The 22140-nt window shown below is 43.7% G+C and overlaps 2 protein-coding genes across 3 annotated transcripts in view; both read left to right on the top strand.

Moving 5' to 3' along the window:
* The window catches only part of UIMC1 (ubiquitin interaction motif containing 1), a 179318-nt gene extending 169089 nt beyond the window's left edge, over window positions 1–10229 (top strand). The window contains exons 11-15 of one of the 2 annotated variants that reach the window (XM_007463080.1): window positions 4117–4201; window positions 6291–6462; window positions 8028–8091; window positions 9172–9214; window positions 9731–10229. In XM_007463080.1, coding sequence (XP_007463142.1) covers window positions 4117–4201; window positions 6291–6462; window positions 8028–8091; window positions 9172–9214; window positions 9731–9941 — 575 coding nt within the window. In that variant the 3' untranslated portion in view covers window positions 9942–10229. The remainder of the gene's footprint in view (window positions 1–4116; window positions 4202–6290; window positions 6463–8027; window positions 8092–9171; window positions 9215–9730) is intronic. The other variant, XM_007463079.1, reaches the window with a different exon arrangement.
* Window positions 10230–18790: 8561 nt separating this feature from the next.
* The window catches only part of HK3 (hexokinase 3), a 14891-nt gene continuing 11541 nt past the window's right edge, over window positions 18791–22140 (top strand). The window contains exon 1 of the mRNA XM_007463078.1: window positions 18791–18906. Within this exon, the coding sequence (XP_007463140.1) occupies window positions 18811–18906 (96 nt within the window). The 5' untranslated portion in view covers window positions 18791–18810. The remainder of the gene's footprint in view (window positions 18907–22140) is intronic.

The raw sequence follows: 22140 nt of genomic DNA, 5'->3' as shown, positions 1-22140 counted from the left end.
CTTTCCCTTTACCCTCTTATTTCCCAGGAGAGCAGCCTGCTCTTATAGAAGAACATATATTACTTTAAAGTAAAGCTCATATTGCACTTCCGGTGCCATGTTTCTTTGTTATTTTAGCTTTGTGATCTTGGTCAGTTTATTTCATCATCTGTAAAATAGAGTTAGTGATATATGCCTTGCCAGGACTATTGTAAGGATTAGAGATTATGTTTTTTAAGTCCCTGGCACAGAGAAGGTTCTCATAAAACAAGAGCCCCTTTTTCCTGTGAATCCATTGCTATGATTTAAATTCACAAGTATTTATTAGCATCTAATCTATGCTAGACTCTGCTGGGGATGGTGAAGAGATCAAGACAAAACCCAGAATCTCTGAATTCAGAAGGTTGTGTGATGTAGAAAGGAGACTGACATATAAACAAATAACAGAAATGTGCTAGGTGCAGAGGTATATATAAAGTGCTATAAGCAATTAATTCCTTTTCCAGCCCTGTTTGTGGAGTGGTTTCCAAGTATTTCTTTTGGGAAAAATACTTCGTAGTCACGATGGGTAATAAATAGAAAGAGAGAGAAACCTTTAGAGGTTTCTGTAATCAGAGATGCAAACATTTTAAGAATTGATTTCAGCAAGGCACTTGATAAAATCTCTCATAAAGTCCTTGTACATAAGATGGAGAAATGTGGGCTGGCTGATAGAATAGAATAGGAGGTGGATTTTGAAGGTGGTTATACAAGTATGTCCAGGATGTTTTTCTCCTGCAGTACTTTAGTTTTATTTATAACATCTCTGGGTTGGAGGGAACCTTAGAAATAGATCATCTACTCTAACTTGTGCCTAAGACCTTGCTGTAACCTGATCTCTTTTTCTCCCTTTAAATTTTTTTTTTCGTACCCGTGATTCATCTGTTTTTTAACTGGAAGTTTGTGCTTCTTAATCTCCCTCACCTATCTCTCTCCTCCCCCCACAGCCACCACCCCCCACCTCCCTGGCAACTACCAGTTTGTTCTCCGTATTTACAACTCTTTCTGTTTTGTTATGTTTGTTCATTTGTTTTGCTTTTTATATTCCACATATAAGTGAAATCATATAGTATTTGTCTTTGTCTGACTTATTTCACTTTGTATAATACCCTCTAGGTCCATCTATGTTGTTGCAAATGGCAAGATTTCTTTTTTTTTATGCCTGAGTAATATTCCATTGCGTGTGTGTGTGTGTGTGTGTGTGTGTGTGTGTATAGATGTATATATATACACACACACACACACACACATATATATATATACACACACACATATATATATATTACCTCTTCTTTATCCATTCATCTGTTGATGGATTCCTAGGTTGCTTCCATATCTTGGCTATTGTAAATAATGCTGCAATGAACTTGTGGCACATATATCTTTTCGAATTAGCGTTTTATTTTCTTCAGGTAAATACTAGCCCTTTTAATTTTTTTTTTTTTTTTTGTGATACGTGGGCCTCTCACTGTTGTGGCCTCTCCCGTTGCGGAGCACAGGCTCCGGATGCGCAGGCTCAGCGGCCATGGCTCACGGGCCCAGCCGCTCCATGGCATGTGGGATCTTCCTGGACCGGGGCACGAACCCGTGTACCCTGTGTTGGCAGGCAGACTCTCAACCACGGCGCCACCAGGGAAGCCCGCCCTTTTAATTTTTAATTCAGTAGTACAGAAAACTGTATAGTGAAAAATATGCCTGCCTCCTCTTCTAGTCCCCAGGTGTCCCTGTCATCCTCCCTAGAGATAAGACAATATTAATAGTTGCTTCTGTGTATGATCATGTTTTATTATATGTATCTCTTTACACCTTGTATTATAGTTATTTGAATGTATGTGCTGTCTCCCTTAGTAAATTGTAAGCTCCTTAAGAGCAAGAACCATGCCTCATAATTTCCTATATCTCCCCAAACTTACACATTGAAGATTATCAATAAACATTTGCTTGATTAAGTATTTAAAGGAAATTTGGACTAGGGGAAGACAGGCTTCTCTGGTAACATGCCACAGTTTTCTGTGTCCTTGGCCGTATCATTAACAGTCATTTTTCCCCAGTGACTTGGATGAACATGTAGAAAGCATGCTTATCATATATGCAGATGACACAAAGCTGGGAGAGCTAATAACATCAGATGACAGAATCAAGACTTCACATGATCTCAACTGACTGGAATGTTCAACTGAAAAGAATAGGGATAAATATAAAGTCCTGTTAAAGGGGAAACATACCCAACAACTTAGTTACCCAAGTAAAGAATTAGGAGACCTGTCTTGATAACATTTTTGAAGATGATTTGGAAGGGTAGGGGATAGATCTTAATTGCCTTTACTCTCAGTTTAAGCCAGTAGAATACCAGGATTGTCAATAAAGTAAACACAGCCTTGACTGAATTAGTAGAATATGAGTCCAGACAAAGCAACTTGTGGTTCTTGTGTTCTCTTTACTGGTCAGACTGCTTGTTGGAATATTGGGTCCATTTTGGGGTGCCACACATAGAAGACTGACAAATTGGGGTGTATGTAGAGGAGGTTAACTAGGAAGGTAAAACATGGGTATAGGAATCAGACAGATCTAGACTGTTCTGGGTTCTTCTGACTAGTTGTGATAGCTTGGCAAAGTCAATTCCTTTGAGTTTGTTTTCATACGTTTAAAATAGGGCAGAATAATAATACCAATCTCCAGAGGATCATTAAAAGGATTAGAGCTACCCTAGGCCCTCAAAGGTTCTGCAGTCCAAGTCTTATTAGTGATTGGCTTAATGACTGGATATAGTACCTGTTTTGAAGGTGGTTACATTTTAGTGGGTCAGACAACTGAGTAAAACCAAGATTGTAATGTAGCTTGTTAAGTGTTCAAAGAGCTGACTTGTGGAAAAGGGGGTAAACTTATTCATACAGCCCCTAGTAAGTGTAGATTAAGCCAGAATTGTTGTGTAGCGGTAGAATGGGTTTACCTAGGAGGAAGTGAATTCTCCTCAGTGAATGGATATAGTTGAGACTGTTTAATCACTTGTCAGGGTTGCTTATAGAGGCATTTATATGAATGGGAGGTTGGACTAGAAGGATAGGTAAACTATGGCCAGCCAGGAGTCAAATGTAGTCAGACATCTGATTCTATAAAGTTTTATTGGAACATACCACACCCAGTTATTTATAATGTTGTCTATGGCTGCCTTCCTGCTATAATGCAGAGTTGAGTAGTTATGATAGTTAAGGCGATATGACATATCGCCTTCCAAGCCTAAAATATTTACTGCCTGGTCCTGTACAGAAAAATTTTGCTAACCCCTGGTCTAGGTAAATGCTTCACAACCTAAATTATTTTGTGAACTGATAAGCTTTCTAAATTCTCTGTCATGGGGATGTCAAGTGTCAGGAGGGACAAAGGCAATATTTGAAGTGAGATGGTCACAGTTCTTCTTGTTAACTCCAAGGAATGAAGACTGGAAAACAGTTGGTTAATTAACTTCCAAGACCCTTTAAGAGAGTATGATTTGATAAACAGACACCTTTTGCTATGAGAAAAGTATTTGTATGCCACTTGGACTAAAGTTGTCTATACCCACTAGAATTAGGAGGTGGTCCTACTGTAGTGGAAAAGACTGGTTGTGTTAACTGTTCTGAGCTCTCATTTTCTCACTTGTAAATGGAACACTTTTCAGTTTTGTAAAGATTGGAGCTAATGTGGGCACTCAGATGTAGCTGTCATTGCTATATATCATAAAGCATCTTATTGGAGTATATGTGTCACAAAGAGTTTTCAATGGGAAAGTATAAATCCTTCCCCCTAGTGCTGCAAGTTAGGATAGTACACAAAAACCTTTCTTGGTGTGGACTAGATCTTTAGATCTAATGGCAAGTAGAGGAAAAATAGATCTCATTAGCAAATATGGGAATATCTTGCTGCTGGCAGTTTCAGTCCATATTATGCAAGTAATATTCTCTGTACTAGAAAGGCAGAGGTTTCCCAGTCACCTCTCCCAGTGGAATAGGATTTTAAACTTTTCTTCTTCAAGTACATTTTGTCTTTTATATTTAGAGTCTACTGCCAACTAACAGTTTTTCTTTTTTTGTTTTGTTTCTTTTTTGTTGTTGTTGAAAGTGTTGACTCGGAGACAAAAAGAGGCTAAGAGAAAGAGCAAGAGTGACAGTGGGACAGCTGCTCAGATTTCCCTAGACATTGACAAGTAGGTATACTGTGTTTACGGAGTTCTTGCTTATTAACACATACCATCACTTAGACCGAATAAGAGACCAATTTCTCTCTTACCCTGGGTTTCTTCGGCCTGGCAATCACTTTGTTGCTTTATTTCTTTTTCATATTCCCAGTTTATGTCAGCATAGGTGGGTGGCCTCTGTATCCCTTTTTGTTACTCTGAAAAGACCCTGCCACCCACTCCACTTCCACATTGCTCTTAGCTTTCTGTTTTCTTTGAATTTGCATATTGGTGTTTGGTGCTTTGGGGAAGCCGTGTGCTATTTTGCAATGTAATGGTACAGAAGTTGAGTTGCAAGAAGTTGGGCAATATTGAAGACTTCCTTGGGTTGTGGATTGCAGCTTGACTAAGAAAGCACATTCATTACAAAGGGAGGCAGGGGCAAGGGGTGGGTCAAGTATAAGTGCTGCCTCCTGAAAGTAAAGACATCACCAACAGTACATTAGAGCAGTTAGTCATTAGAAACATTTATCTTTGAAACACAGATCTTATCTTAGATCCTAAATTTCATGGCTGCCTTCCCTAATCGATTTGAGCAGAGCTCCACTTGCTCCTTTTGGAATCCTGCTGTCATGCAGTCATTTTTCTAGGACTGTATTCATCACACTATTGCAGTAATTGTTTTCCTTTCGTTTTTGATATTTCTGTCTCCGTGGCTAGTCTGTGAGTTACTTGAAGGCAGATACTTGCCTTCATTCATGTTTATATCTCCGGCATCTAATAAAATGTGTGTGAGACAGCAATAACAATAATACCTGTTTGTTGAGCTCTTAATATTATGTGCCAGCCGCTGTGCTGGGTGGTTTATTTACTTTGTAACTATCACAAATGCTGATAAGGTAGTATTCTTTCTTTTTTAGAAATATAGAAACTGAAGAGAAATTATACGTAACTGGTTAAGATCGTGTGGCCAGAGCTGGCAAAGTCTACCCGACTCAAAAACTTATACTTCTTTTACAGTGCTGCTGTCTCTCATGTAGTAGGGGGTTAATAAATGCTTTTTACATTAATTAATAAACCTTGAAAGGTACACTAGTGTAGCTTTTCTCATAAGTCAGAGTTTTACTTGTATTCTCTCTAATGATTAATTACTTGAGAGACTTATTTCTCCTATTTTAAAGACCCTCCCAGAGAAATTTTTCCTTAAAGACAATCTAAATCTTTCTGTAGTAACCGAATAGCAATGGCCAGAAGGAGAAGCTTTGGAAAGTTTTCTTTAGCTTCTTAAAACTAAGATGATTTTACGAGTCAGGCAGACCTGGCTTCTGACAGTTATTAGCTATAGGACTTCGAGGAGAATAATACCTTCCTAATAGGGCCCACCAGTTAATTGAGAAATTGTGTTTAAAGGGCCTTGTACCAGTTCTCACCACAGAGAAAATACTTCATAAATGTTCATTTTCTTCTTTTGTCTCCAGTGATTCCATTTTTACTGATGCCTAATAAACCTTACCTCAGGGACACAATTTCCTCTCTTTCCACAAACTCTACGATTATAAAAAGATAAAAATAACTGTATATATGAAGTTGTGCAAAAGCCTCTGGCAGAACCACATGGTTTTAGTAACTTCCTAGTGGATGTTGCAGGTTGTAGAAGTAAGGAAGTCAGCATATAGACGGACTTGATATACTAATCAGACAAGTTCATCTGCCGTAGTAAAAATGTCATTTTGATTTAATGCTCTTGGTGTTCCCTTTTCTGTCTAAATTTTAACTTCCCTTTGAAGAAAACGATTACACTTAATTTGAGAAGAGTTTGACTGAAGTCTGGAGAGCAATTAGCATTGTTTGAGATAGTTAGAAGAGCTGATTTCATTATCATCCCACTGCCACAACAGCAGGGTAAGAGAAACAGCCAGGGAAAACCACTAATCACTCAGTCCTTTTGATTGGCATTGGGTTAGTTTTATTGGCGATCCTGCTGAGTGAATCTGCTTTGGTTGACACGTCTTCTTCACGGAATAACTTTAAGACATAAAAACACAATTTGAGACGTATCTAGGAGCATAGAGGCAAAAGCAAATCTTAAAACTGCCTTTTCTTTCTTCTGATTGGCTAGGAATGAGAAGTGTTATCTCTGTAAATCCCTAGTCCCATTCAGAGAGTATCAGTGTCATGTAGAGTCCTGTCTCCAGCTAGCAAGAGGTGACCAAGAAGATGGACCTGAAGAGAGTGATAGAGTATGCTCAGCTGTGGAGGGGAAGCATCCACAACGGCTGAGGAACCCAAAGGTATGTGTGGAGTGTTTTAGGAAAGGTTACCTAACCCTCCACAGTTCTGTTCTGGACTTTTTTCCTCCCTCCTTCCTTCTTCTTCTGTTTATCTTGAAATAGGATTTGTGCTTTTTACAATTATTTTTTCTTTTAATTAAAAAGTAATATATACTCATTGTAGAAAATATGGGAAGTTCAAAAAAAAGTATGAAGAATAGGGAAATTATCATCCATAAGTTAGTTACTCAAAGATGACATCTTCTAGTATTTTGGCCTATTTTATTCTAGTCTTCTTTTAATGCATTTTAATGTAATTGACACCATATTATATATGTACATATACACATATGTGTACATACGTATACTTGTATGTGCATATGTATATATACACTTACAGTTGTAACATAAACACCTTCCTGTGTTTATTTTTAAACTGTTTTTTAAATTACTCTTAATGTTTGTATCACACAGTCAACCATTCTCGTATTATTGGACATTCAGATTGTTTTCCAGTTCTTCTGTATTATAACACTGTGTTTAAAACATTAATCAGGGCTTCCCTGGTGGCGCAGTGGTTAAGAATCCACCTGCTAATGCAGGGGTCACGGGTTCAAACCCTGGTCCGGGAAGATCCCACATGCCATGAAGCCTAGGAAAAAGCCCACACGCAGCAACGAAGACCCAATGCAAGCATAAATAAATAAAAAACAAAAACAAAAAAAACCATTAATCAGTCTTTGTACCACTGATTATTTCCTTAGAATAGATTTCCTGAAGTGGAGCTCTTAGGGCAATGGGTATAAACATTAAAAACTCTTGAAACATACTGCCAGATTACTTTCCAGAAAGTATATCCAGTTGTATACCCACTGCCAGGAACATACAGTCAACTCTGTTGAACACCTCATGTGCCTAGCCTTATTAGGAAACTGTAGGATCTGGTTCTGGTCACTGGGAAGATGTGCTTTCTGGGCTTTGTGATTAGAGATCAGGAAGAGCAAGTCTTGGCTTAGAGATCAAAGATAAAGCAGCAGCTCCATATCCAAGGCTTACTGACATAGCAGTCACTGAACACTAAGATGGAGAAGCCATTATCTGTCATGATGAAAAAAAATATGAAGAAAAGTATGAAGAATCAGGGGAAATTATCTTTTCCTTATATGAATGGGGTGACGTTTAGGTGGTAATTTGGAGTTACGGCTTACGGGTATGTGCTTATACCATAGAGCTAGTTTTTTCTCTGTCATCGCTGCCTCTAGAAGCTAACTTGAAACTGTTATTTTCTATGTTAAATCTCTCCAAATCTATCATAGGTCAAAGGTTACTGTTCTCTAATACGATCTTGGTGGAATAATTTGCCTTGACTCTGGTATCTGTTCTTAGATATATTCTTCGCATAAAGACGTATTCTTTTAATCATATTTGCTTTTTTACTGTGTACCCTCGTTTATTAGAAAGCAAAAGACTTTCCTACAGCTGTACCCCTACACCTCTTCTCTCCTGGAGATAAGTGTGATCTGGGCTAAGGAAGTTGTGTTTTAGACTCTGTGTGTAACCCTTTCATCTATTTTTCTCTGTCACAGGAAAAAGGCTTCAGTGAAGGCCGACTCCTCAGTCTCTTGGAACAGTCTGAGTACAAGAACACAGGTGAGGATCCCAGGACCAGTTTTATGAGCTTCTGCCTGAGGCCTTCTAGTAAAAATAGCCACTACCAACTCCCCTGACTTTTTGCTAGAGTTATGTGGTTGCACATTTGACCCAGTCAGCCAGCCTTTGAGACTTGGTCTAGGTCATCTCTCCCTAAGAAAGATGAAATACTCTGTCTTATTTATCATGTGTTTTGTTTCAGCCTCTATAAAGCTTGAACTTTCTACTTGCCTTTTGAACTGGGGAAAAAACATTTCCAAATCAGAGGGGAATGTGGTACAAGCCCTAAGTACCTCCTAAAGGAATAGGCATTGAAAACTAGTCATTACTGTCATCTCCTAATGTTTTGTGCATCATTCATGTTACCTTTAGCATAGTGTCTCAACCTCTGCTCCTGAGGTACTGTAGGAAGTAATTCTGTCTCTCTGCCTAATATTTAAGGAGGAGTAGAGTGGATTGTTTAAGAGCATTGCATAGAGTTAGTAATACCAGCTTCATAGATTGAAAGGATTATATCTAGTAAAGTTCCACACATATTCCCTGATGTAAGTAGGCTCTTGATAAATGTTAGCTGCTATTATTACTGTTGTTGTTGTTAATAGTTGCTATTGTTAAAATTTACTAGATGTAGGTGGAAGAGGAACTTTTGCTTAGGTCTGGTGAGATTTGCTTCCCATCTAGTTCTAATAGTTCATTCCCAGCAAGCAAATCTGTTGTGCCTTATGATGACTATAAAAAGGCAGCCTCTCTGAGCCCCATAGCCTGCTGCCTTTAGGTCAGTAGGTTGTGAATCTCTTCAGGTAGCAGATTTCCCTTGGCAACTCCTTGTTCCTCAAGTCCAGATTTGAAGTAGATTTATTCAGTGGTTATTCATTCAAAAGTGTTTACCTCTGTACTTTTGCAGGTAAGCCTGTTGGATGCTAATGCTCACATTCCATTGGTCTGGGGATTGGGGATCTGAGCTACCTGGTTAAGCCTGATGAAGAGCAGTGCCCAGAACATAGGAAGCACACGATCAGTGAAAAGTGTTACGATTACAACACCACTAACAACATTATTACTTTTTCTGTCCTATCACAGATGCAGAGATAAAGACCAAGTTTTCAGAAACAGGAGCCTTCAGGTGAATTGGGGTGTGCATTGAAGTGTGGCTGACAGCAGTTCTAGAGAAGTACAGCCCTGGTCCTATGTTCTGTGTATAGTGTGATATTCAAACTGTTGAAGTAGAAAACTGTGGAACTGTGTGACTGCTCTCTGTATAACTCTGTGCCTGCCATATATATGGGCTGAGAATTGGATAACTACCTCAGTTCATTCATGGTGTCTGAACAAGCAGAGGAAAAGCTGTCTTACTCCTCTTTGCCTCTCTATCCCCACCCAACCCTTGTCTTCTGACTTAAAATTCAAGCAGCTTGGGAATTTGGGTCTGAATCCTCATTTCTTTACTGCCCAACTGTGTGGCTTTGGGTATATGATTTACCCAGTGTCCTCATCTGTGAAAGGGAAATGATAGTACTTATCTGATTGGATTATTCCAAAGATTACATGAACTAATAGTATATGTAAATACCCCTGGTACACATACTTAGTGCTTATTAGTAGGTATATTGAATTCTGATTTTTTTCTCCTTCTCTCTAGGGTGCCTTCACCAGGGGTAGAAGAGGCAGGTTGCAGCAGAGAGATGCAGAGTTCCCCTGCACATCTCGACTTAAATGAGTCTCCCATCAAGTCTTTTGTTTCTATTTCAGAAACCACAGATTGCTTAGTGGACTTTAAAAAGCAGCTTACTGTCCGGTCAAGTAGCCGGACACGGACCAAAGCAGGCAGAGGAAAAAGGAGGAAATCCTGAATTTCTAGGGTCCAAAGGTTGACAAAACCATTAGCAATAGGGGTGGGCCATGTTCATTAAGCCTTAGTGGTCTCCAGTTCATTGTTATACAAGTTTTGGTGCTGCAGTTTCTACCACCAGCACCCACTCAGTGTTCTGGTTTTTATGTTTTCTATGACCTATACAGACAACTGTGTGTAGTATTCTGTTTTATAACAGTCTGTTTGAATTCACTTATGGTTAAAAAGAAAATTTAAATATATTTATCTATGTTTGTATGAAATCTTATTTCAATAAGATGGAGATTTTCCTTTTTTTCTCTGGGCTTAGGGGAGGGATATTTTAATTATGGAGCTAGTTCTCAGACTCATAAATTGCATGTTTTGGAATGAATTCCATTACCGGTCTCTGACATACTGCCTATATTCACAAAATGTGTAGTGCACAGTTCTGAACACTGTGTGGTTACTCTTTTGACTTTCTCTGACATCATTCTGGAAGGTGCCAGGGCATTGAATTCTACTTCTGTTCTGCTGTCCTTAACATTCAGTGATTTGTCATCTCATCTTGCTGCCTCACCCAGTTAAGAATTCTCAGCCAGAGCATAGGACCTTTGAGGGATATGTCTGACAATTCTTGCCAGGAGTTCGTAAGTGAACTCTAAGTTATTAGTTCCTATACAATTACTTTTTCTTCCTAGATTAACCAGTGGGGATGCCTTGCATATTCATCTGCTAAAACTGAGATTGGTTCTCTTGCCATCAGAGGTCATAGCAGCAACAGGAAATAACTTCTATTTCAGTTCATTAGTAGAGGAGTGCACATTCTCGACCACATTACCCAGGACCTTCCAGTGAAGAGCAGAGATGTGGTCTATCCTCAGTGCACAGGCAGACCTCAAAGATGAGAGGATGTTGAATGGCAGAAGCAACTGCCTGAGGGAGATGACCAAACAAGGATGTTGAGAAAGCTAGCTTTGGCCCAAGTTGATTTGAAGGTGTAGTGGGAGATGGTATGAGGTGGCTGCTGACCAGGAAAGGATCCTGGGACAAGATAAACAGGGCACCACTCACATTCTCCTAACTTCTGATTTACCAAGTCCAAAATCTTTTCCTTTATTTTAAAACAAACATGAAGTGTGTGTTGGACTGAGGAGTTCAGAGATAGCTAGATGTAAGGCACAGCACAAGCCTTTAATGCATTGTTTCCTGCCTAGCTGCCTTTGCACACAAGCTCTTTGAGTTTGAAAAAGGCAGGATGGCAGGCTCACCATGTCTTGGTGTTGGATGGCACTGACATTGTGGCCAGCATCACATTAATATTGCTGTTATTTTTTGAGCAATTGCTATGGTTCAGGCAATGTGTAGCTTCATTTAGTCCTCACAGCAACCTTAATGAGGTAGGTATTATCCTCCCCAGTTTTCAGATGAGGAAACAAAGGTTCAGAGTAACAAATAAAACCACTTTTTGTCCATGGAAATGAGACCACAGTGCCCTGCCTCATCAGTCCTAATGAAAATGCTGTATTTTGACTCTAGTATTGATTATTTTCCTGTTTTCCTTCTGAGAAATAATTTGGCCCATCAGTTTAACTCTCACTAGTTTTCTCTCAGTAAATGGCAATTTATTGGAGGTAAAGTTCCATAAACAGGGAATAGTATGTTTATCTCTCTGCCTGAAGATAAGAAAAGATAAAGGGCTGATTCTAGAAAGTGAATTATTTAACTTAAAATTGAGCAGTCTCCCTAGAACATGGATCAGTGGCAAATTGTTGGAGGAGGGTGTGGATCAGCAGGACTAGTACTGGTCAGCTTATTTATTAACTAATGTGGAGTCAGGGGGAAACAGCCATCTCCCCAGGCCCTCCCACCTCTATCTTTGGTAAAAGCTGCTCATTTGTCTTATTCTCCCAATACCAATGGTTTTGTGGGAGGGGCCTTAGTAAGACAGTGAAGAGACAAAGTCAGTGAAAAGAGTATGACATCAACCTGAGTCTGAACCCCTGCTTCTGATACAAGTTAACCTCTGTGAGACCTAGTTTCCTTTTCTATAAAATGGGAAAAATCTTACAGGGTTCTAAGGAGTAAGATAATGTGGGTAAAAGCACAGTATCTGTCTCATAGAAGGTGAGTGAATGGCAGCATTCGTTACTCAATGTGATGCTAGTTTTGTATGTCATAAGTAGTGTTACAGTGAGAGGAGGAAAAGCCAGAGAGAGGTGAAGAGCAGATGTGAGAGGATACAGTTCGACTACCTTAGTTCCATCAAGCACCAGCCTTCCACAGCAAGCTCGGGTGTTTAGAGCTTGCCTAGGACCCCTGGGTTTTGGGGTTTTGTTTCTTGTTTTTGTTTTGCTTCTTCCAAAAGATGGGAAGCAGCTGTTCTGATGGTGTTGTCAACTCATGAAGAGCTGGGAAGCTCCAAGAATTTCACAAGCTATTGTGATAAATTGGGAAAGAGAAGGTAACTTCTGTGTTAGGCACTGTGGTTGTGTTATTTCATTTCATCCTTACAACAGCCCTCTAGCAGAGGCTGTGCCTTGCCCATTTCCCCTGGGCACTCACTGTTCTATTACATACCCGCAGGGTCCTATTGCAAGAACCTGTAACTCTCTGCCTTAGCACTTCTCTAGGCTAGTGTGTGGCACAGGCTGGGAGTGCCAGGGAGTGAGGGCCCCTGAGGCAGCCATCAGCCAGTAAAAGATGGAAGTTGGAGGATAAATTCTCCAGCTTCCTCTCCTTAGGTGGATGCATTCTATCTGTCTCCCAGAGTTCCCCTGTGGGATTGAGCCTCAGTGGCTCCCCGCAGCAGCTTAATTATGTATGCTCTATTGGCTTCCTTCCCTTCCTATCTCACTTCCAACTCCCCTGTCAGTGCTTCCTGGATTAGGGCTGGGACTAGGGTGAGGGGCCCTCACTCTTGGGTTCATGTAAAGGCAGCGTTGACACTTGTGTAAACCTAAGAGGGATTCTCTACATTTTATAGCTAGGCACTTCACATGCATTGCCCTAATCCTAATCCTGGCCTGATTGCTTCCCAATTAAACCTTTTGCACTCAAATTAGGTCTGCTTCTGGAGGAGCCCAACCTAAGGCATTAGTCTCCATGTTTTATACATGGAAAACTGAGGCTCAGAGAAGTGAAGGAATTCACCTAGGTCATACAACTGGTAACTGAGATGGGATTCAAACCCAGGTCTGTCTGACACCAGTGCTGATTCTGTCTACTATACCATACTACCTCCTACTTCCCACTTGAGTCACAAAACTCAATGGAAATTCTAAGTTTGGGTGGGCTTATTCTCACCTGTGAGGCAGAGAAGCTTTGGCCCTAAGTTGATTTAGAAGATGGGAATGGGGGTGAGGGGAAGGCAGGTAAGTAAGTAGATGGTAGTACCAAGTGGGAAGATGGAAGAATGTATAAACCCAGAGTGGAAAGGCTGCTGAAGCTGTATGTACCAGGAAGGCAGGAAGAGGTTACTTACTTCCTCTCAGTTTCAAAAACCCTGGACTATTGAGGTTGTGGGAGGGCTCTTCAATTTAACAAAAATTAACTGATATCTATCCCATGTTAGATATAGAACTGGGCCCTGGAGCTCCAAAGATAAATAAGAATCATTCTTTGGGAGCCCATAGTACAGTGGGGGGAGACAAACAGATTCTTTTAATAGACTGTAGTTTATGCAATGATACAAGATCAAGACACTATGGGATCAATAGACAGGCTGCTACTCGGCTGGGATTAGGGCCAGGAGGAACTTGTCTAGGAAGGTTCCCAGCACTGGCGATGTCTGAGGTGTAAAGGATAAGGAAAAGTTAGGTGAAAAGGCTGGAGAGCGCAAAGGGAGAGTCATTCCAGACAGATCAACATAAACAAAAAACAGTAAGAAGCAGCTTGATGGGTATAGGAGAGCTGCAAGGCACATTGGAGTAAAAGGGCATGAAGGGAATAGCAGGAATCTTATTGGGGCCTGTGTGCCTGGCCGTGGGGCACTGTGAGCTGTGAGAAGCAAGCCTGTGAGCACATCGGAGGGAGGGCCTGGCTCTCATCCCAGTCGTGGTACCTGGGCTACAACCCACCTTTCCCCCAGCTGACTGCCTCTCGCCATTCCTTAGTTCCTCCTGGACAGCTGGAGATTGGCACTAAGGGGCTATGCGGAACCTTGTGAGGACTTGTCCTTCCCTTTTTTGGTCAATGGCCATCTGGTGTCTGAAGAGAACTGCTGATCCTTGCTGTGCCTCTGCTACAGTACGGCTGTCATAGTTGTTCACAGATCTCAAGCCCAGACTGCCTCCTCCTTCCATAGGCCCTGACACAGACCTTCCCTGACACTCTGCCTAGGGTGTTGGGATCCCTGCTGCTGGGGAAATAGACATAGGTTTCTAGAAACACAGACAAAGAGCCCTGGCTATGCTTGTCAGGGGTGTATCCTCACCCTGGCTCAGGAGACTGCAAACTGACTGTCAGCATGAATCACATTCACATTCAGTTCTATATTCTCTCCCCACTAAGAAGTTGAGAGAGACTGGAGCCCCAGGCTAGGCAGGATGCTGTTTTGAATGATGGCCAGTCTATCCTCCCCACCCCCATTCCCAATCTCAGAGCCTACATGCCTGATTGCTACACAGTGAACTGTGCAGAAGGGCTGATATGTGGCATGTTTCCAGGCCCAGTTATGCCAAAACTGATTCAACAGCCATCATCCCTGGTCTCCATCCTGGTGTCATGTGGAGGCAGAGTACTGTTTATGGTTAACGGTAGGGTTACTGTTGATGAGGTAGCCTGGAGTTTTAAAGTATCTGCTCACCAATTTCCCTGGAATGAAAATTGGTGCAGCGTGTCTAGTCTCCTGCCATGGCGAGTATCTTAGTCCATTTGGGCTGCAATTAAAAAGTACCACAGACTGAGTGGCTTATAAACAATAGAAATGTATTTCTCACAGTTACAGAGGCTGGATGTCTGAGGTCAGGGTGTCAGCCTGGCCAGATGGTCAGATGAAGGCCCTCTTCCACGTTGCAGACCGCCAACTTCTTGTATCCTCACATGGCAGAAGAGGCAAGGGAGCCGTCTGGGGCCTCTGATGAGGGTACTAATCCCATTCATTAGGGCTCCACCCTTATGACCTAATCACCTCCCAAAGACCCCACTTCTTAATACCATCACCTTGGGCATTAGGTTTTCAACATAAGAATTAGGTGGGAGGGGAACAAAAGTATTTAGACCACAGCAATGGGCGGCACAGTGTTACCCCAACTTTCTGTACATTCAAGAAGACTAGTTCAGGGAAACCAGCTTGGTGGCCAACAGCCCCGCTGCAGCTGAGATTCCTCTTCCCCTTCTAGTAGAGAAGCCCCATGGTGTGAACCTACTCTTCCTCCTTGGCCTATAGACTAAAGGCTGAACTCCACAGCCTGGCTGCCTCCTCTCCCACCATGTGTCCTCACCTACATGTATCCTCTTGAGGTCCTTGGAGCTGTACCCCAATTCCATGAAGGTGCCTTATGCTCCACAATTTTGTACATGCAAGGACATACTGCCACTCTTCCTTCAGGGCTCAGCTTCCTCAACTTCTGCCCACTCTGGGGCAGAGTTAGCCTCTTCCTCTTGTGCTCCCACATCGCCTCTTGTTCATTTAGTAAGTCGTTACACATTTTGGAAAGTTGTCCATTGGACTACGTATTTCCCAGGCTATGCTTTTCTAGCTCCTTTCCAGGGGTGAACCACTGCGGACTCTGAGTGTTTGTAAAATGGATGGAGCTCCCAGCATTGCAGAGGGGATATCCCAGGCTCCTTGACCCACTTCAGGACTCCCAACTTCCTGTGGCGATCTTGCTTAAGTTTGCACCATGGCCCTGCCTAACCTGGTCTCTTAGGGCAGACTCAGAGGGAAGTGCACCTTCCTGAATGAGCTGGTGTCTAGTGAGAGGGTGGGGCTTGGTGACATTATAAGTCAGATGGCTCGTGAGTTTCACTTTTGAGTACAGAGCAGTTCAGTGGGACATCTCATTGAGCGAGAAGAGCCCAGGTCTGAGGAGAGTGACCAACTGCAGCTTCTCCCAGGTAAGATTCTCCTCTAATTCCTGCCTGCCTCAGCTCTAGCCCCTTCCTTAGCCTCATCTCTCCTGCATAGTCCATTCTGGATGAGTGGAGGCTGGAAAGGCTAAGCTGGTTGGTCCTTGATAGTGGTTCCTATCCTCGGCAGAAGTCCTGGGTTACCTTTCAGAAGGAAGGCTCGTTCCATGTAGCTGATTCAGCCTAATTAAGCCAAGAGGCCCACAGTTATTCAAACATCCCCAGACCCTGGGCTGGGTTCTGGGGATCTAGTGACATGGGAGACATGTCCCTCCCCACAGGAACTCTCAGCTGGAAGAGACAGAAATGAATACATTTACTGGGAGTGTAAATACTGGGGTTACTTGGGGGAAGCTTCACAGTCTCTGGTATGTAGAAGTGCTGAATAAATGTTGAATAGAAGAAATGAATAAGAGTGAATGAGTGATTGAGCTAGCTGGGCCTCTAAAGGAGAGTGAAATCTCACCATGTGTGTAGCCCTAGGCCCTTCCCAAAGGTAATTAATTGCCTCAGTTATCCCATTTTATCCTCAAAACATATATGGAACATGTTTGACAGATGTGACAGAAACTGAGTGTAGGTATATGTGACTTTGGGGAGATTTTTTGGAAACTGATTTCTTGGTTCTCTGAATAAGAGCTCCCCACCTCTCAATTTTTCAAAGCTGTACTAGCACCTACCTATGCCAAGCCCTGTGCTGGGCATTGAAGAAGCAGAGATGACTCAGACAGCAATTCCAGGGAAGGCTGTGAACGAAGGCTGGACAGCAGGAGACAGGATGAAGCTCATAGTCAATGTGGCTGGAATATGAAGGGGAGTAGCAAGTGAGGAAGTTTGGGTTGAGGACAGTGTGAGGGGGTTGCAAAGTCACAAAGTGTTTGGGACTTTTTTTTTCCTGCAGTAGAAGCCATCACAGTGTGACGGCTTACTTCACATTGTGGAGAATGACATGATAAAATCTATTTTTGCACAGTCACTCTGGTAACATGTTTGGTGTGGGTAAGGTGGCGAGATGGGCACATGGGAGCACAAATATCAATTAGGAGGCTGTTGGAATAATCAGATGGGTGGAAGGTCTAGGACAGTGGCTGTGGGAACTGGGAGGTGGAGACACATGGGAGCTCTTTCCGCTCTCAGCTCTTTCAGCCTGAGAACTTACTGCATAGAGGAAGTGAGGGTCAGGGATGTATAGCGGCAACATGAATGCCTCCAGCCAAGGTGAAGGATGAGAAAAATTTCGTGGGGAAAAGTGAAGGAGGAAATGAATGTGGCTTTGACCGTTGAGTTTGAGGAGGCTTCTCTAGCATCCAGAGATGCTAACAGACCATTGGAATTTGGGATTTGGCTCAGGACAGGGGTAGATTTGGGAACCTTCACACAGGTTTTAATCAAACCTTGGGGATGAGTGAGATAAAGAGGGATTGTGGAGAAGAAGACTATGGCCAGAAACTGGGGACCCCCATTGTTTAAGAGGAGAGGAGCAAAGGAGTTATTGATGAAGACAATGAGAGACTCAGGAAGGAGGCCCAGGGAAGACTGACCCGTCGCAGCCAAGGGAGAAGAGAATTTTGCAGTGAGGAGAATTCTCATGGCTTTGCATGCCTGAGAGAGGGTGAAAGCATGGGGACTGAGGAAAAGGCTGGTATTGGGCAGTCAGGACATCATAGGTGGCCATGGGGAGGGCAAATTCATGGACATGAGGGGAGTGGCAGGTGGGGAGGGGTTGCAGAGGTGGGAAGGTAGCTTTCCTGAAGTTTTGCTGTTAAAGGAGGAGAGGGAGTAATTCAGTAGCCAGATGCCTTCTGCTCATCTTGGGCCCTCCGTTGCATTTCCCTTTTCTTCAACCCCTGCAGGGCACCTGAATCATTGAAGGCTCCTTTGGAAACTTCCTGGTCCCCATTTTATTTATATGTAGATGAAAATAAAGTAGGCCTTGGGATGGAGAGACCTGGTGTGGCTGCTTTGTGAGGAGCTGCATCCTCAGCTATGAGCACAGGGCTCTTTCAGCTCAGCATCACCCCACCTTCCAAAACCCACCCTGACGTTTATGTTGCACATTACAGTTCCCAAAGCATTTTCCCTGTTGTTACTCTATTTAATTCTGATGACAGCCTTGTGAAGGTAGATATTATCTTCTGTTTTTTACAGATGAAGAAACTGAAACGCAAAGAAATCATAAATGATTTGCCCAAAGTCATGGCATTAGTGGAACCCCTTTCTGAAGCACAGATCCATCCCTGTCCACTTCTCTCTTCAGCATGAAATTTACACACCTTAACTTGGCATGAAGGTGCCAAGCCAGCCTGCTTGCTTCTCCAGCAGGTCTTTGGCCCCTCCTTACCTCACAGCCTTTGCTCCAAACCTTTAGCATATCCCTGAACTCCCAAGTACAGCAGCAAGTCCATCTCTGTCACTGCCTGTGTCAGTCATACTGTGATTATTGGTAAAGCTGTGAGGTCCCTGAGGGTGTGGCCTAGGTCTCCTTCGTCTGTACCCTAGCATGTGGCACATTAGGCATTAGGGACTGGTAAATGTGAATGAATGACTGAATGAATGGCATTGGGATTAGAAATCAGCCTTCCCAGTGCTCTTTTGTTGTACATGCTCTGGAAAATGAGGGCTTTCTGGTTGTTTACTAAAGGATTTTGATGGTCAGAGATTCTGAGCTCTGCCCACATCTTCCTTCCTGGTCCCCTTCAGAAGGATGAAAGTTAAGGGTCTGCATCACAGCCTCCAAGGTTCATCACAACCTGTGGAGTACGTGGTTCACCCGGGAACCCTTTTCTCCCATAGGAGGTCACCCCCCACCGTGGAACCACATGGACTCCATTGGGTCTCTAGGGTTGCAGCAACGGGAAGGAGCCCCCAGCTGCCCCCAAGAAGGCTTGCGCTGCCCCTCAAACAGCTCTGAGCTGGTAAGTTCAGCGCTGGGTTCCTGTCTCGTGCCTATTCAAGGCTGTCAAGAGCAGGAGCAGCAGAAGATGCCATGTGGCCACTGGCTCACACCCATGCAGCCCTTTCCTGCTTACTGAGCCTTTCATATCTGATCTAGTGGCTTTCTCCTTCAAGGCTCCACACCACTGCAAGGTGGGGATTATCTCCTCACTTTACAGGTGAGGAAGGGGCCTTAGAGAGGTGACGTACCTTGAGTTTAAGGCATGACAGGAGCTTGAGCTGAGGTGTTTCATCTCCAAAGTCTAGAAAGGACCCTCCAGGGTTTTTCTTGTAGAAAGCTGTGTTCTTAAAGCCCTTCCTTTTCCCACTTCTCAAGTCATTCCTGCACATCTTTCACCCCTCAACACGGCCACTGAAGTCAGGCACACAGAGAGGATTTCAGTGCTGAACTCAACTTAGAGGTTGTGCAGCAAGGTTATTGTGCCTCAGGTTAGCTCAGAGTGAGTTTCTCTTTTTTCTGTCATCTTGACCAAGATTTAGAAGCCCTTGCCTACCACACCCTCTAGCAGGAAACACTTGGGTAAGTCAATTCACATCTCTTTGTCTCTGTTTCGTCAACAGTGAAATGGAGGAAAATAAAGTCTAATCCTCCCACCCCTGGAGGATTAAGTGAGCTAATGGAGATACAGGACCTGCACAGAGGAGGCATCCACGAAAGGGTTCTTGTATCATTCCCTGCAGTTTCTTTAGCTTTCAAGCCCATTCTGAAACCTGCTTGATTTGGCTTGTTGCCCAAACTAGAGGGGCATCACCCCTCACTGCATTTCATGCTCCCACTTTACCCTTGTCCAACGTCTGCCCCAGACCCTGTAAACATTTCTTCTGTGCACGACCCCTAGTTGGGCCACAGAAGGGTGCAATGACTGTGCCACGGTGCCTGCCCTGCCAGGGCTTGCTCTAGGGCCTGCCACCATCACCTCTTTCACTTTACACCACTCTCTCGAGACTCTGGCGCTGGTCCCACACCCACCCTGCTGGCTTTATTGCACACACCTGCAGTTTAAAGACAGTTCTCTTCAGCTTTGGGGGAACTTCACATGGATGCCAAATTTCCTGTGGCCTTGGGCCCCCACTCAGCACTGCAGGCTTCAACCTCAGCTCCCCTTTCCCTGATGATCTAAGAACCACGTGTGGTCGGAACCCAGTTCCATCTGAGTCCCTTCCTGGTGCCTTCTGCCAGGACTCTTTTTGTCACCAGAGGGGTCATGGAGTCAGGCTCCCCAGGCTGGTTTTACCTTGTGCTCTGAGGAAAGGGAACCCATGTCCTACAGGCCAGCCACTGTCTCACCCCTTCACATCTACTGTCTTCTCAGTCCTCAAAACATTGCTGAGAAGTGGGTGCTATTTTTGTTCCTGCTTGACAGAGGAGAAAACCTGCTCAGAGAGATGAGGTGGGCCCTGACTGACTGACACAGCAAGTTGGTCAAAGGATCCAGCATTGAGCCCACACTGAATTCACCCTCTCTCTAATGCTTTGCTCCTCACTCTCCTGGCTGAGGTCTCTCCCCACTCTTCTTGGGGGAGGTCGAGGGGAGACTCCAGTAGCTTCTCCTGGCTGCTGTGTGCCCAAGAGCGTCAGCCAGGGAAGTCCTCCTGTGTTTCTTGAGGCTTCTGCCATCTCATAGTCACTCCTCTTGCACCTCTCACTGCAGCTGGGAGGAAAAGGAAGAACATCGATCTACCCAAGCCATTGACTTCTCCATAACTCTGCTGTTGTCATTAAGCAATAATAAAACACCCCTCACATCTGAACAGCACTTTACACTTTCACATACATTATCCCCTTTCTTATGCCACCACAACCACTTAGTCAACAAATCCTGAGAGCCAGCCACTCCTTGTGGCCCTGAGATACAGCCATGAACAAGACATGGCTCCTGGGTGCTTTTGAGTATTGTTATTCTCTTGTTAAGTCTTACCATGTCAGAGAGAAGTTTAACTTGCCCAGGGCCACATAGTCAGGAAGTGGCAGGGCAAGGACTCAGATGTAAGTTTTCTCATCCCATGTCCTGTGGGGGTTTCTTTGCTGCAAACTTCATCAGCTTTGGGTTCTTTTCAGGTGTTTTTATTAGTTTTTATAAGGCTTCACATATATGTGGAAACATCTCTGCAGTCAGATCTGGGTTCAAGTCCTGCTCTGCCCCTTAATAGCTGCTTGGATTAGGCAGATGACTATACCTCTCTGAGCCTCAGTTTCCTCATTAGTGACTCAGGAATAGCTCCTCCTAGCATGCATGGCTACTGGAAGCAGTAATGTGAATATGGAACTGAACATCTGGACTCCAGTTAGGATCATTTGCCTCCTTAGGGATCTGTTTCCCATTCTCTTCCTAAAGCAGGGGTGGGACTGAGTTGCCCCCATCTCCCTCAGTTGGCAGCCTCTCCTCCCTGGCTCTCCCTGCCTCCTTATCCAGGTGCCTGAGTGGTACTTTATAGATATGGGCCCAGTGTGGGGTAGGGGTCATAGGAATGGAATTCCTATGAGACAGGCAGTGGGGACCCGGGAAAGGCTAAGCCTGGGAGAATGGAGTCGGGGGCTGGGACCCTCTGAAAAACCCAGGGAGGCTGCTGAGGCCTCTTTGAAGGACAGGCCAGAGGGTTGTCCCAGGGAGGTTTCCATACAGAAGTGAGATACTGGAGCTTTTCTTAAGCTCCCCCAACTCAAGCTTCTGGTGGAAAAGAACCTGGTGTCCCACCCTCTGCTTTCCCTGTCTGCCCGCCACTCCCTTCACTCTGATCTGCGCCTGGCCAGCCTTCCCCAAAATCCATCCCCTTGCTCTGAAGAAAAACCTCTTGTGCTCTTCCCCCATATCTTCAAATGGCTCATTCCCTTCCCTTCATTTAGGTCACCTCCACGGGGGGACCTTCCCTGACCAATATCCAAAAATACCTCTTCCTCTCCTGGTCACTCCTGAACTTCTATTTCTGCCTTTCTTTTCTATCAGTACTACCAGAACCATATTACATGTTTCTGTGCTTATTTTCTGCCCCCTACACTGGAATTGAGTTCCACAAGAGCAGACTCAGCTGGCTGTGCAGTGTATGGTGCTTAGAATAGTGCTGGGTACCTATTAGGGGCTCAGTCAATGTCTGTGTGAAGGATGGCCAACTGTGGGAGGACTGTCCTCCATGGTGTGGCCCCCAAACTCTCCTGGCTGGGCTTGCTTGGGCTCCAGAGTGGAGTGTATCGGAAG

The sequence above is a fragment of the Lipotes vexillifer genome, unplaced genomic scaffold (genome assembly GCF_000442215.2).
Source record: "Lipotes vexillifer unplaced genomic scaffold, Lipotes_vexillifer_v1.1 scaffold514, whole genome shotgun sequence".
Taxonomy (NCBI): Eukaryota; Metazoa; Chordata; class Mammalia; order Artiodactyla; family Lipotidae; genus Lipotes; species Lipotes vexillifer.
This window is presented reverse-complemented; position numbering and strand designations above follow the sequence as displayed.